The sequence below is a fragment of the Myiozetetes cayanensis genome, unplaced genomic scaffold, assembly GCF_022539395.1.
Source record: "Myiozetetes cayanensis isolate MyiCay16 unplaced genomic scaffold, myiCay2020 scf14, whole genome shotgun sequence".
In the NCBI taxonomy this organism is placed as follows: domain Eukaryota; kingdom Metazoa; phylum Chordata; class Aves; order Passeriformes; family Tyrannidae; genus Myiozetetes; species Myiozetetes cayanensis.
Window position 1 is genome coordinate 10752429 of NW_026087048.1, and position 16327 is coordinate 10768755.

Below are 16327 nucleotides of genomic sequence, written 5' to 3' on the forward strand. Positions count from 1 at the left end.
CTCCTTAATTTCTCTACCTGTGCTTTTAAAATGGAATGATTTTTATTTTCGAAGTCCAATGTTTGAAATTTTCTCATTGTCATTTCTGGTTGTGTATGAACATTAAATATCTTCTGTTTCATCATACACTATTTCCTGCAAATTCCCAGTGGATGTAAGTAAAGATTATGTATCTTTGATGTGGTATAATGACAAAACAACATCATTTTTAAAGCCTTCCTTTTCTCAATAATAGAAAAGTTTTACAAATCAAATTGTTTTCTTGTGGGGATTCAAATTCCTATTATGGCTAACTACACACAGAGTCAACATGCTGGTCTTAACTTGATTAGTTGATACAGATCAGGTTTTATTTTCTTTCCATATAATTGGGTAGGTTTTATTCCTGAACAGTTCCAATGCAGCTTTTCAACAGAATTCCCATTGCCTTTCTCTGGGATTAGAGGAAGGTCTTTATTCTAAAATCTTGGCACACTACATTTTATTTATAAGATTAACTGAAGAACATGTGCTGATAAAAAGTAGGACATACTGTCACAGAAGTTTTTAAAAGCAAATCAGCAGTTTTGATGGACTGTGCTTCATTAGTAGTAAATGCTCCCACTAAGATTAAATTGATCTTTCTGTTTAAATCCTTGTTTTTATTTTCTGATGCTTAATCAAAAGTTCCCCTTTTGGGTCTAGTTTCGCGTATCATGCTTTGTCTTAGTTTAAAGCTTCTATGAGACACTAATTTGGAGGCTGGATCCTGCAATGAATTGACTATCTTAAACCCTCGTCAAAATCCCAAATCTGTAAGAGCTTTGAAAGGTACTCAAACCAAAGTCTAAGAAAGATATCAGGCATTTAGTTAACATACATGCACTTCATTTTTATACTATGGTTTTATGAGCCAAAAAGCTGCAAAAATTCCAGGTTTTTATTCTTCTTTAAAGTGATTTTATTGCAAGGGAAGAAATTTACATCCAGTTGCTTTAGGTTTTTCTTTTCATTTTCTTTGCATTTTCATTTCCAGTGAAGTGCTATAGATACAGTAATTAAAAAGAAAAATGTAAAAATATAGTCAGTCTGTGTGATTTACAACATTTAATGCATGCATTGCAGTAACTTAATTAATTATCCCAGCCAACTTGCATGAGATCACCAGATAGGCTTCTCTCTTCTTGCTGATTTGGAGAGACCACAGAGGGGCAAAGGAGGTACTTTGTTGCCTGTTCTCTTATTAAAGGTATTATACTGATTGCTTCCTCCTGTGTTTAAATAAGGGTAGTTCATTTATTAAGAGAATTAAAGTGATCTTATATGACTCACAAGTATGAATATGTTATTAGTATTGTCTTAAGTCCAAGCAGACATATGGTAGTAAAGCCAAGATAATTAATTAAATAGAAGCTTTAGTGCATTACAGTTCCCTGACACAGAAACCTGGAGGCACCTTTGTCTGACAGTGGGGGGGATTAAGGGGATTTAACTTTAGTACATTACAGTTGTAGTATATGACGCAGTGTTGGTGAGTGTTTTTGCCAAAAGATGCACATGTAGCTCTAAATGACCTCAGCACCTCCAAATGACCTCACCTCAACTGTCAGGTTCAGCTAAAAATCAGAGTGCTTGATGCATGTGGACTCAAGCAGCATCCTCTATTGCATGTGATCGGCAAGGGATGGAATCCTGCTAATTTATTTCGTTGACTGCAGTCTACATTTACCCAACATAGACTCCCCAAGCCCCAAAACACTGCTACGTGCAGTACAGCAGCAATATAGAGCGTTTTTAATATCCCTGGGAGGAACTGGCCTGGTTCTGAGACTGTGCATGTGATAGGTAGGCAGAACACTTCTACAGCTCTGGACTGTAATTCAGTAATGAGTCCTTATACCTCATTTTATATGTCATTGTTTAAAAATGTGTGGATTCATACTAGTAATGCTATGTAATATTCTTTCAGCTGCATTTGTTTTAAAACTTTCTGTTTATTTCTCTCCACAGGCCTTTGGTTTATCTGGGTCTCAAAATATTTGCTCGCTTTGGAATCTGTGAATTCCTAAACTGTTCAGAATCCACTCTGAGGTCATGGTTACAAGTTATTGAGGCTAACTACCATTCCTCCAACTCCTACCATAATTCTACTCATTCAGCAGATGTACTACATGCTACTGCTTACTTCTTGTCTAAAGAAAGAGTGAAGGTGAGTCCACATTTATAAGAATCAGTGTAGGTGGGAAATACAGATGCAAGCAAATGAAGATCAGATTCCCAAAGCCAAATGTCTGCCCAGTGCCAACCAGTTTGGTAATTCTGAGGTCAAAGAACTGGTCTGCTTCACATGAGTTCTAGAATCTCTCTTACAGTATATGTGGAAAGGTGGATTCTAATATTACAGGAATTGAACAGTTCTTGATGGGAGACTAAGAAAACCTCCTTTTCAAGTAAAACTTCTTCATCTAGTCAAACTTTCTCAGATAGGTGAGCTAATGACACATTAATTTTTATAGCAGTACGTGCCAAATACAGACTTAATGTGATAAATCACCATCTCCTATGCCTTGCGATGGTCACTTTGCAGGTGACTGCCAGGACAATATAGGCCATGAAGTAGGCTGTGTCACCCACTGGACAAGATACCCTGAGGCTCATAGAGACTGCATTGGAGGAGAGTATTGAAAAAGATTACTTATCAAAGTTCCTTGTACCATAACACCCACTGGGGTATTAGAGCTACTGACAACCAGAATAAATCAGAGCAACCTTTGCTCTCACATGCCCAGACTGGAGAAGGGGAGTTAAAGCACTGCTTGCATGTGTGTACATATTCCTGAGTTGCATTTTTGGGTAGAAATTCCTACCCTGAACTGGCCTGCCCAAGGATAGCGCTAGTGGTGGGCACCTGGCTGAGAAATTTGTGACTGTAAACAAGCTTCTGACAGCTCATTAAACTGTAGTAAGTCCCTTAACCTGCAGCTCATTAGTGTGATCTCCAGAGGCTGACTTACAAATACCATATGCCAAGTGGGAACAGAACATCACTGGATTTTTTCAGCCCCTGATTTGCCAGAGGTTTAGCTGGTCTTCCCAAGAATATCTTTGAAAAACAGATAATTCTGGATTCATTTCAATGCCACAGAAGCATGACTGCCTCCTCTTTTTTCAAAATGTTATTTCCATTCCTCTGTAGGCATAGGAAGAGAAAAAAATATTGCATTAGAAGAAGGAGCAGAATCAAAGTTCAAAATTCTCTCTTTATCTTTTCAAAGTTACAGCCCAGCTGCTTTTGTGTTGTCCAGAGTTCAACTTAACTTGAACACAGAAGGCCTGATCCTGCCAGTCAAATTCTCACTGAGAATATTTTTTTTTTTGGTAATTAGAACTCAGTTCAACTTGCCTGGGAAAATTTTCAGGCTCCCAAATTGAAGCCATATTCTTAGAATCATTTGCAGTTCCGTGCCATGGGAGTTAAAATGACAAAATTAGAATCCTTGACCTGATGTTGGTCATAAAAGTGCTGCAAATCCCTGTGAAGTTTGTTATGTGAGTCTCAGGAAATGAGCATCAGGTAGACTGCTCCGGTCCTACAGGTCAGGTATTCTCAAATTTCTGGCCATTTCTCATCTGTACAGATACTTCTCAGCCAGACTGAGCACTGGTCAGTGTGTCCTTCTGAGGAGAGCCTGTTCTAAAAATCTTTCCTAATTTTATACCAGAAAAACAGAATCGCATGAACAGCAGTTGAAAGAAAGAAGGAAGAAGCTAACACACAGCAGATAGTATTTCAGGCAGTGCTAACTATGAACTACAGCAGAAATAAGTTTTGCCTTTTCTTGTTCTCCACAAGACTGTCTTGGCAGTCCTCAATAATATCCTAACTCCCTCAAAGTCAAGCCATTGCATTAATTTCAGGAGGTGTAAAGTAGGGCAGAGTTTGTCTTTTCACCTACCAAGTGTAACTATTCTGAATGGTATTGTCAAAGCCAGCAGAGAATTTGGACCTTAAATTCGAAGCTAATTGGGATGGAAATTATCTGCCTTGCTCCCAGGTTCAGTGGGGGATATTTCTGCTCTTGTGTCTCTTTCATTTTATTAAAATTTTTAATATAATTGTTTGGTATCTGTGGTCCTTCACAAATAGCCAGCATAAACATAGCATAAAGGCTAGTTTCCAAATGTATACAACATATTTCTGGGATGCTTAGGTTTTTTTCTCCTTTAGGATATTAATACAGTTTTAAAACTTCAGTATAAAACCTTCAAAGTCAAATGGGCTTGTATTTCCATGAAATAGCATAGACAAAATTAGACATAAAGCAACGACCATTGCAAGCAGACACAAAGCACAGAGTGCAGCACACTAACAGAATCAGAATCTTGTTACAGAAAATATAGAACAGTGTGTCGTGTAATTTGTCCATGGATGTAAACAGCAGGTATTCCTCACAGAATATGCATTAGCTGTAACCCCAGGACACTGTTATTATAAAACTGGATATATGGATAACATTCCTTTCAAATTGTAAACCCAGCCAGGACATAACTGGAATGTGATTAGGACACATTAAATTGCCAGAGGAAATTAAGAGGTCTGGTGGTAATAGAATAATTTTTAGCAGTATCGTTCTTTTTTCCAAGCCAAATAGCTCCAAGTGAAGGTGGTTTCAGTGTTATTAGAAAACACAAACTAATTTATTACTTTACATTTGTTTGATTTGATGTTCTGTGACAAAGGTGTGGTTGAGGCAAAATTTAAGAGGCACAAAATGGCCAAAAAAGTCACACAGTGTTCAGTGAAGCTTATAATGAATTTTCCATTGCTCTGTGTAGAACATCTGACCCTTACTGATCTCCAGAGTTTTGGCTCTTGTTCCTCAGGAACTTGGCTTAATCTTATGGACAGAATAGGGTTTTTAACGAGTCTGCCAGGAAAACTAAGCATCCTTCTATTTTCAGCAAACTTTGGATCCAATTGATGAGGTTGCTGCACTCATTGCTGCCACAGTCCACGACGTGGATCACCCAGGAAGAACAAACTCTTTCCTGTGCAATGCTGGCAGTGAGCTCGCGATCCTCTACAATGACACGGCGGTGCTGGAGAGCCACCACGCTGCCCTGGCTTTCCAGCTCACCACCCGGGATGGCAAATGCAATATATTTAAAAACATGGAGAGGTAAGCTTAAAACCCAGGGTCCTTGTCTGCCCACTAACATCTTTTAACTTCCTTCTGTGTAACATAAGGCAAACAAGCATCCTTTGCTTCTAGAAGAGTAGAGTTCTTCTGCCTGTCCTGCACAGGCTTAGGAGTAATCCCATGGTGTCTGTTATCCTACTGATAAAAAGGCAGACACTGTCTAAGGAACTTATTGTAAATCTTAAAGTGAGCAAGTCTAGAAGAATTATTTTGTACCACTGAATGTAGAGAACAAGTTATGGCTGATTAGGTAGATATTTGGTGGGTAGAACAAGGAAACAAAGAGCTGTGGAGCATCAGTCAAAAATTAAATGCCTTGTTGCAAAGGCAAGGATAGTGAAGGATCTGATGTTCTTCTTCAAGCCCAGAAAGGCATTTAGGGCAAGGAGGTGACCATTACCTTGGTCCTCTCAAGATACAACAGAAAAGCGTTGCTGAAAACCTGACTGGAGCATGAGCCACTGCTGAGTGGCCTTGGGAACATACTGGTGTGGCATGTCCTGGCAGCCCTTCTGAGCAGATGATGCTACTGCTTCTGCCCAGCTCTGGTACTGTATCTCCTAGAGACCCAGTCATGCCTTGAGCACATATGTCCCTACACACCAAAAGGTACTCTATCTATGCAGCTGTCCAAGCCTTTATTACTGTTCTTTCTTCCCCCTGCACCTCCCTCCAATGGAAACCGTCTGTAGCATTTTTGTTAGACTTGTTTTAGCAACCAGCCCTTTGTGAACTGGCCAGCATTCTTAATTGTTTCCTTCTTTAAACAGGAATGAGTATCGAACTCTTCGCCAGGTTATTATTGACATGGTCTTAGCAACAGAAATGACAAAGCACTTTGAGCATGTCAACAAGTTTGTCAACAGCATTAATAAACCCTTGGCAGCGCTAGAAGAAAATGGGGTAAGCTACACTGCAAGTCCTCCTTAAAATGACTAGGCAGGGACTGGGAACCCTTGGCATTAGGAAATCCCCACATGGTATACTGAGAAGGTTCATCAGAAACATGAAGAAAGAGAGACTAGTAATTTGCTTTTCACCTCGGAGTTTGAATGCCCTTCTGCTTAACTTGGTTGTCACACATTTTGAGGGTGAATGGGACTCACTTGGATCCTATTAACGTCTCAGTGCTGTGATGTCACACTTGGAACCAGAACCTGGGCTCTATGTTTTCATGGTAAAAATGCCATTTTGATTATCCCAGTCACTCCCATGGAGCAGTGAGACTTGGCATTGTTGTTGGCCATTTCTGCAAAGGAGCCAAGGTTTGCTTCAAAGCAGAGGCTGAATTACTCCTTGCTCCCAAGGGGACACGCTGGGGGTGCAGCACAGGGGCAGGTGTATGGGCTGCCTTATGGTGAATTCTCTGGGAATAAGGGTCCCCAGCCTTTAGCACTGCCTGGTGCCATTCATGGGGTTTCTGCATACCTTCATTTTTAACCTTTAAAATAGATGATGGTGACATTATACATCATATAGACATAATCAATAGCCATCTGGAACCCTATGCACACAACAAAATGGCCTGTGGAGAACTCATTCTGAAAAACCACACCAGTTTCAATAACAGCTTCAACCAACAGTTTTGTTGCCAGTAAGAGCAGTGTATAATTTTGTTGGAATGTTTTTTTTGCAAAGAGAAGATTTTCAGAAATGGTTATAATAAAGTTTGCATCAGTGGCAATGACCTGTAGGAGCTGTCATGGTTTTCTGTGTTTTCTTACCATGTTTTTTAGAAAGCCACATTTATGACTGCTGTATGTAGTGGGGGATGGCAGTCTTTTTATTATCTGAGAGTGGGAGAGGAATAGGTTTTGTTCCTCCTCTTATAAGAAGCAGACTGGAGCTTCACTGGAGATTTGTAACTTTGTCTACAGGAGTATATCCTAGAATTAACGTTGTTCTTGGCACCCAGTGGTGCTAATGGGAACTCTGAATGTGAAGCCTAAGTCCCAGTAGGTTTTATTGACTAAACTGGAAGAAGTGTTGTTAAGTTCTCAGCTGGACAGGCTCTCTGGGTGAGCCTAGCAGCATTTATCCCAGGAGGAGAGCAAGGGACCTGCTGCTCCTGGGTGCAGTGCACTGCCCGCTGACCCCGTGGAGTCTGTAAACTCTCTAGGACTCCTGGTCCTGCTGAAGGGCTCTGTGCTGACCTGGCTTGGTGTGCAGAGCCCCTCCTTCCAGCCCCAAGGACTGGGATGCAGCAGTTGTTTGAACAGCAGAATCCATAGCATCGATCCAGCTGAATTCCTCTTCTTGCCTGTTATAGCTGAACAGCTGTTGCTGCTGAAGAACGGGGCTTGGACCTGTACAATCAGAGAGTAAAAACAAATACAGCAACACAGAGAAGTGAAACAAAAGTTTAATTCTGCCCTTAAACCTCAGGGACTGCAGGGAAATAATCTGTCCCACAAAGCATTTGTGATTCACAGTAATTTGTGCCCAAGGACGGGAAGAAAGACAAAGGCTATATAATTTCTATTGAACAAAGTTTCCCTTCTTTTGGTTGGGAGTTTCTCATTTCAGCAGGTTCCTATTAAAAGGCCTGTAATGTGTGAGTGGTTAAAGCAAATCACTTACTGTTGTGAACAGAACAACGCTGTCAGACCCTCATTCAAGTGTGTTGTCTCTCTGGTTGCAGTGGCAGTGTGTGTTTTCTGGCCTGGTTTCCAGCCATGGTGGTGACTCAGGGTACTGTTTGCAGGCTGAGCTGCCAAATGCATGTTCCAAATGGGACAGTTCCACTTATTTTTTTTATTTATTATTTATATACATATTGTTCAAAGAGCCACGCTGAGAAGCTGCTCTGTTTGTTTCCTTTCTTCTTTTGTTCATAAACTGAAAAAAAAATCCTTTCCAGCTCCAGCATCCTTTATCCTCCCATTTCCTTTCGTGATGTCACCTAAGCCTATGACAGGAAGCCAACATCTGACATGCAGAGACACCTCTGCACTCTGAGCAGGATGCTGGGACTAAGCAGAGATAGCGTATTTTATTCCCAAGACATCTGCACTGAGCAAGTAGAACTGTGCCTTTGGTTAGAACCGATCACAGAAGTGAAAATCTGTTTTTGATTCCTGATGGTTTACCTACTAGGATATTCTCTATTGTGCTTAACTGAATGGTCTCTAATATTTCTGTACTTAATTTCTATGCTTGTGTTTCTGGAACTTCATCACTTTATTTTGGCTTTCTCTTATGTAATTTTGCCATGCATTTGCAGATGCATGCACCTCACTTTGTTTCCTCTGTTTTCCCTTCCACATACCTAAAAATGAGGGAAGAGAATTGTTTTGGGAGTCTCATTTTGCTAAGAACTGTGGAGCTGGTGGTTCTGAGCCAGTATACTACGTCATAATATTTTTTTTATTACTGTCAGTTTCTTCCTTTAGGAAGAACTTTCTTCCCCACAAGAATTTTCTTCTGAAAAATGTCATGGTTATTCTGACCTAATGAAAGGTCAGAATGTTTCTGCTGCTTTTTCTCTCCCTCTTTGTACAAAATACTGCAGGAATGAGTGGCACATTATTATTATCATTATTGTTAGTTACTTCTTCCCCGCTCTGACTACAGAGCAAGACCTTGCTAGGTGCCAGAGAAGTCATGTATATTCCTTGCTTCAAAGAGTTTCTATTCTGAGTAGACAGTGCTGGAAATTTCTGTACCTGCCCATCCCTAAAGAGTCCAGCAACAATGTTGTACTTATAGGTAATTTTAAAAGATATTTTAACCCTGGATCTCTGTCATTTGGAAACTTGCTTCATCAGAGCTCCACAGAAAATAGCTTCTAATCTGGATCATCACAGACTTTACTCATATTAGCTGTGTATTGGCTCCAAATATAGAGTACCATTGACGTGCTCCTGGCTGTAGCCTGGGAACCAAATATAAGCTGTGTGTGGGCTGAAAACTTTGCTGGAGCTGCAGAGGAAAGATGAGGCTGTTCAGAAGCATTTTTCTAATATATTGCTTTAATACTGATAGACTCTCAGAAAGCAAAAATTCCCACTCAAACCAGAGACTGAAGGGCTGATGTGGGTCCAGGGAAAGGGAATAAAGAGCATGCCTGGGAGGCAGTGTGGGATCTGACTCTCTGGATAGTAGGAGTGCTGTCAGAATGATTGATACCCAGCCTGACGAGGTTTACGTGCTGAGGATGACTGTGCATCTTGGGTCAGTCCTTTTTAAAAAACTATTCTAATGTGCAAATCCATTAATCCTTGGATTTCAGCAGAGGGTTACGTTTTTGTGCCTCCATGGTGCACATAACTATGTGTGTAGTGATGAATGGATCCTCTCCACACTTTTAAGAAGGAAAATAAGGCATAGAGGGATTAGGTGACTTGCCCAAAGGTACCCAGGAGATCTGTCACAAAGACAGTGACTAAATCCAGAAACTGGAGTTCATTGCTAGCTCAGAGCTGTGGCTAACATTCATAATCCCCTATAAATTCAGTTAGACATCAAATATAGTAGCCAGTAGCAGGACTGATCCCTGTAAGATCTGCTGAAAGCATTCACAAGGCATAAAAGCTTTCGAGTTAGTGCATGGAGACTTTGCTAATGGATTGTTTTTAATTCTTAAATGTTACAGAACAATGGTGATGGAGAGTCAATCAAAACTGTTCTCAGGTCTCCTGAAAACCGTATCCTTATCAAACGCATGTTGATAAAGTGTGCTGACATTTCCAATCCATGCAGACCCATAGAACAGTGTATAGAGTGGGCTGGACGCATCTCTGAGGAGTACTTTGCACAGGTAAGGCATCTAAAATGGGCTGCTGAAATTCCACGTGAGTGTCCTCTCAAAAGGGTGCATACACTGCCAGTGTCAGAATATCTAAGGGTGCGTTATGGAACATGAAAATTAATAACCTTTTTATTTTAAATGATGGGATATTACTCATGCTGATACAAGATTAGATGCCTGCAGACAGATGAAAGCTGACAACTTCTACAGTGCAGTTTCTGAAAAATTTAAGCTTTGGTCAGTTTGGAGCTGGGCTTTTCGAGTCTTGCCTGCAAATGTATTTCTATCACATGAGGCAGAGCAAGAATGCCTTCTGTGTACCCACATGCTGGCTTTGCCTCAGGAATAGAATCATCAGGTTCTAGTGTTAGGATGGGAACAGCACTCACTCCAAGAAATACTGTAAGACTTTAGCACACTGTGCTGAAGAAAGGTTTTAGGAAGATGGGGAAAAGGAGAGGGCAGAATCATTATTACAGATGAAAGACCAAATGCTGGAGTTGGGACTCAGTACCCCAAGTGCAGGGAAAGGGGATAAAAAATAATTTTGCCACCTCAGAACTTGTACAAGTTGTCACTTTCATCAGAGATTGAAAATGGTTAAGCACCTCTTAGCTCTGAAACAGTCATAACTTGGTAATGTGGGAAGTTACTTGGGGTCAGCTTGTGTGCAGATGCAGAAGGAAAATGTATCTCTTTATGAGAAACACTGGAAGGCACTATTTGTCTGCTGTTTTGCCAAAACCTAAACGACTAGGTGCTTAAGATTAAATTGCTGCTGCTTCAGATTTATTCAGGTTCCTCCTTTTATTTAGCAGATACATGCTCTAGTCAGTGCCAAACAATCTGCTGCTAAAAGAAGCCCATAAATAGAATGTGTCTTAGATGAATAATCACTGGAGGTTTTTTTGCAGACTGATGAAGAAAGGAGGCAAGGTTTACCTGTTGTGATGCCAGTTTTTGACAGAAATACTTGCAGCATCCCCAAATCCCAATTATCATTCATTGATTACTTCATTATTGATATGTTTGATGCCTGGGATGGTAAGCAAAACTCTACTGTGTTTCCTGATAACTATTTTGTGAACATTTGAAACTACTGTGATATATAAATTTGCTTTTTTATGGCTCTTAAAGAAAGGGAGAGAAAAGGGAAGATTTCTGCAGTTCAAGTAAGATTAATAACTTCATTATAGCTTAGAAGTATTTCATAGTGCTACAAGTCATTCTCATGGCTTCTCTTTCATATACTAGATTCAGGCAATGTTTAACTTTTTAAACTTGCTTCTGTAAATGGAAAATAGAACATGTTCTCTTTGATAGCACTTTGAGCGCAGTCATTTTGTCCATGTTAATATTGGTTATTCTTCAGGACAAATTTCTACAGTCTGGAAACTGCTTGGGGGAGCAGCTCTTTCCTTCCAAGTGCTGCCCCTGCGGTAAAAGTGGTCAGAAATGTGACTCTGCTGAATGCCAGATCATGACATGTGACTGAGATTTGATGGAGCAGAATAATTACAAGCATAATTAGCTATGCCCCTCCTGGAAAACTGTGCCCCTTTGCTGGGGCTTGCAATACCAGTCTTAGGTAGACTTACAGAACAGTTCTCAGTGGCCCAAGTGTTCCATGAGTGATGAGAGCTATACAGACAAAACCATTTCAAGTACCAGTGTGACAGATTTAAGCTTTTCTACTTAACACAGCTGCCCAGACATTTCAAGTGATCCTTAAGCAGACAGAATCTGTGACTGTTTCAGTTCTGCAGACTAAATGCTCTCTGCCCTTTCTTCCCTAGCATTTGCAGACCTGCCAAATCTGATGGAGCATCTGAATAATAACATTAAATACTGGAAAGGACTAGACGGAAGGAATCTGCGGGTCCTTCGACCACCACCAGAGTAGCAGTTGGACCATGGTGTGTAACTTACTAACCAGATGCATATTTATTCAAGCTCACTTTTATTCATGTGAATTCAGATTTCTTTTGGTCTCTTCAGTATTACAGTAAGGCTAGCCCATGCACTTGGGGAACTTTCAAACTCAAGAGAACACAAGGTCAGCAGTTGACTTCCATGAACTACCATGTGTGGACTCCGATGAAATAAGCCCACCAAGTGGAATTACACTGGATTGCTGCAGTACTTGTACTGAGGAGCGTTTATTAGTGAACATACTTTTGTGATATCTTCATACCAGCATGTGAAGCTGGAAGACCTTGAAGAATCCTCATAGAAAGGACATTCTCTAGAAGATTATCTATTAATAGAGACTCACAGCTTTTATGAGAAAGCTTCATGCTTTTTATAAGCACTTAAGACAGTTACGTAGAACAATCAGACACTTAAAATGCAACTGTCTATGAAAGAATTTTTGATCTATGAAAATAGATGTACTGTATTTTTTCACATCACAGAAGGTGCAATCATTCACTTCTGAGCACTACTGAAAGTGAGTTCTCCTTAAGAAATTTAGTAGCAAATGTAAAAAATAACACAAGAATTTTTGAGGTTGATCGTTAGCATCTATGATTAAAATGTTATGTTTTATTTATTTTGTTAGATGTTCAATATTTTCTATGAATTTATAAATACTTAAAAGCCAAAGCCAACTTTAGATGCATTATAAATTTACATGATTCATACTCATTAATATACATTTAATTGATGTACAGACCTTTTATTTTCATAATGCAAATACAAAATACTATACAATGATACGTTTTTATTGCACTGTAAGGATAGATGTGTATGTTTAAATATTGTCCGATTTATGTTAATTAAAATAAGTTTTATTGAAAAGGTCTCACTTGAGAATAGTAGAATAAACATGAACTGTATACTGTCTGAGCACCAGAACTGCAGTAGTTCTCCCACAAACCAGTGACGACCATCTGATCTTCTCTTGGCTACAAAATAATAATATGTTGGAACTCCTTGTTTTCTCCCATGAAATTTTATGACTGAATTCCCTGTAAAGTCTGCCTTATTTTATAAAGTATTTCTAGAAACCATTCCACAGCATATATGAAGAGGTGATACTAAGCATCTAATGAATTTCAACATTTTATAGCTATGTATTTTCCTCTGCCATGAAAGAAAAAGAACATAAAACCACCAACAAAAACCTTTAACTCAAGAAGTTTGTAAAGGCTGTGTACCTTCACAATTTGAATGAAACCTTCATAGCAACTACCAGAAAATAATAAAATGTATATTTTAAGAAGTGTCAAGTCCTACCCATTTCATTTGAAGTGTATATTTACTTTGTAGTTTGCAGAAAAACAAACAGATGAAATTCTTTTAAAAATAACTAAGATACTTGTTGTCTGGGGAAGGGAAGAGTTGAGGGAGTTGGACTGGCGTAAGGGTAATGAAAGGTGGTTTATGGCTGGCAAGCCCCTGTGTTTGTGGCCTGCCCTTGGCAAGCCAATCAAACCCTCGTGTGCCCTTGGACAAGTCTCTTCACAGCTACAGGCAGTGTCACACTGTGTTCCACTGAAGAAAGGCACTCCAGAGGCACTGAAAGAATTGCTGACTGTTGTCACTGCAGAGGCACTTGACTTTAGAGACATTTTGAACCATTCCTGAGGAAGCACAAGCAGGGGAGAGGTGGATGATGGAGCAGTTCAGGGACTGCAGCAGTGGAGCCTTAAAGCAGGTGAGTAAGCAAGAGGTGACCTCTCCAGGTGTTACCAGCTTCTCTGTTTCTCCTTCCTTTCCAAGCCAGTGAGACTGATGGGCCACCACCATTTGTTCATGTTAGTGTCAAGCCTTTCTACCAGTGCTGCCCTTACCCTGCTTATGTGCTCTCCCTTCCTATACAGAATTCATATTTTCCTGGCAATATTACATTGTGTTTCCCTATACGTGCACCTATTGTAATCAGCTTCAATTTACTACCTGCTATTAATCTCTTCTGTTCCTTTATGCACCTTTGGGGTTTTAATCTTAAAGCTTTGTGTTTTAAAACTGAATAAGGTTCAGCAATTCAGCATTAAATGACCCATTTGGAATGACTGGCTCTATTTTCCATGCTGCATATTTTCTATCAAGTAATACTGCTGCTAAACCTGGATATCACTGTAATTGCTTCCAGGTGAGCATGAACTATTATGATCTGCTAACAAAAATGTTGGCTTCTCAGCAAATTGCCCTAGACTAATATCTTGTTCCCTTGCAAAAAATTCTGAGTAATAATTGCTTATTCTGACAAAAGGAGAAACCAGACAGGTGGTGTGCACAGCCTTGTCACAGGTCTGGAGATGGCTTTCATGTTGCAATATTCCCAATGGCTATATATGAATTAAAAATCACTTGAAATGGAATGAATGCCTTTTTTTGTTGTTGTTGCAGTGCTTTTTGCTGTGGGTATCTCTGCTTCTCTCAGTAGAGACATCATTGCTAAGACACTTAAGAAAATACAACTTGAAGAAATTGAAGCAACTGCAAAGCCATTCCTACATAAAAGAGAAGAAAAGATAATAAATTTCTAATAATCCCTTACAGGATGCTCAGAAACAGCACAGGGAAACTGTAGTCACTTGTGCCTTTCTGTGAGACCAAAAGGGTTTGAGTCATGACTCTGTGAGCGCTTTGAAACGAAGTCTCAGAGCTATTCACAAGCTTCAAAACAAATAATCTCTCTGCTGCTGTGTGACATCATGCCTCCAAGGTACAGTGGTCCCAGAGGTGCTCGTTAAATGATAGCAGGATGGAGTGCATTTCATTCTGACGTGATGTTTGGATACAGAAAATGAGCTTTTAAATTGCCGTCCTGTCCCTGTGCAGCCTGTACTGCTTGTGCAGAACAAAGGGGGTGTCCAGGTGCTTCGGTGATTTTTTGTTCTGCTGGAGCTATGGCTCTGTGGGCAAAGGACTTCTGTGGTTTAACTTCACCAAATGCTTTCTCTCTGTGCCTGCTTTGAATGTTACTAGGCCAAAGTGTCTCATGTTTTCCTTTTTTCCCCTTGTTTAACATCTTTAAGAATCTCCTCCCACGCTTCCCACTCAAACCTCAGTGGGCTCAGCTTTTCAAACCCTGCAAAGTCAGGCACTAGCATCCTCTTTAACAAGGAAGCCAACTGAGTTAGGAAAGGCCAGAGGACCCAGAATCACTAAGAAAAACGGCTTTGAGGCTTCTAAACACTTTTGAAGTTCTGGACCTTCAAGCCCTTCCTGTGGTTTAATAATAAGTGTTAGGCCAGGAAACAGTCTTCTGGTCTTCTGATGTTCCACTTTTTTGCTCCTCAGCTTCCATTTTGCTTCTGATCCCATTTGCTAGGAGTCTTTCCCTTAACTTGCACTGGCTGAGAATGTCCCTCAAACACACAGCCATAACACTGGGACTAAACTCTGCCTTTCAAACTGACTCTCGCTGCTTACAGCAACCTCTACCACAAGAAAATATAATTTTTTTCTGATTCAAGTTACAGTGAGCCTGCAAAAATATCCTATAATGGCTGAAAGCCTTACACTGGTATCCACAAGCAGGAGGAGAATACAAACCTAGTTAACTGAAACAGCTTGTGAGCACTGCATTGCTACTGGGGCAGTGGGGATACGTGTGCAAGGTCTTTTGTGCTGTACTGCCACATAGATGAAGTTCCGGAGTGTTCGCAGGCACCTCTGCCTTTGAGGTTATGTTAGAAAACACAAGCAGCTGTGGACACTTGTTGAAATTTGAATCTCTCTTTTCTTGGTTTGCTTGCTCCCCCCCTCGAGTGGCAATAGTCATTGCTAGAACTCAAACTGATCTTCGTTCAGCCCTTGGTAATTAACAGAAGTTACTTCATCCTTTTATCACGTCTCTCTTGAGGTAGTGAAATAGCACGCCAATGCAAACAGTTTTAGAGAGGAAGTGAGAAAGGTGATTGCCTGGCTTATGAAACGACAGAATAAATTTAGTCAGTGTGTAATTATTCAAGTGACAAGTTGCTCCTGTCTGTATTTAATATTCCAAAGTGGTATTTGATGTAAATCCTTCCATGGAGTTCATTACATTAGCTCTTAGCTCAACCTGAGCATGCTGAGTGCCAAGTTCAGCATGCAGTATGTTTTATAACCAAGAATGATGTCATCCTGGTGATCTTGCAGCTCCTCAGTTTCTGGGGAGGAGGTATGGCTCTGTCTTCAGCCTAAAGATGACATGGAATATGTTTATTGAGATTCCCTTGGTATTTGCAGCATGAAATGTATGAGGAATGTTGCTTTGCACCTCCAGCAAGAACTGTCCCTTTTTGCCTTAAAAAAAATGTTACTTTGTTTGTAATATTTTTCTTTACAGAAAATGAAATTATTCCTTTACAGATCCCCAAGAGCTTTACAAGCAGCTTCATGGAGCCCTTTCATAGGTGGGTGAAGGAAGCTGCAGGAAGTGCAGTGGCTTGCTGGCATCCAC

At 40.2% G+C, this 16327-nt stretch overlaps 1 protein-coding gene across 3 annotated transcripts in view; it reads left to right on the top strand.

Annotated features, from left to right (window-relative positions):
- The window catches only part of PDE8A (phosphodiesterase 8A), a 145469-nt gene extending 132316 nt beyond the window's left edge, over positions 1-13153 (top strand). For 2 of the 3 annotated variants that reach the window (XM_050309762.1, XM_050309759.1), the window contains exons 17-22: positions 1990-2188; positions 4942-5159; positions 5951-6083; positions 9775-9939; positions 10845-10974; positions 11727-13153. In XM_050309762.1, coding sequence (XP_050165719.1) covers positions 1990-2188; positions 4942-5159; positions 5951-6083; positions 9775-9939; positions 10845-10974; positions 11727-11833 — 952 coding nt within the window. In that variant the 3' untranslated portion in view covers positions 11834-13153. The remainder of the gene's footprint in view (positions 1-1989; positions 2189-4941; positions 5160-5950; positions 6084-9774; positions 9940-10844; positions 10975-11726) is intronic. The other variant, XM_050309760.1, reaches the window with a different exon arrangement.
- Positions 13154-16327: the final 3174 nt, after the last annotated feature.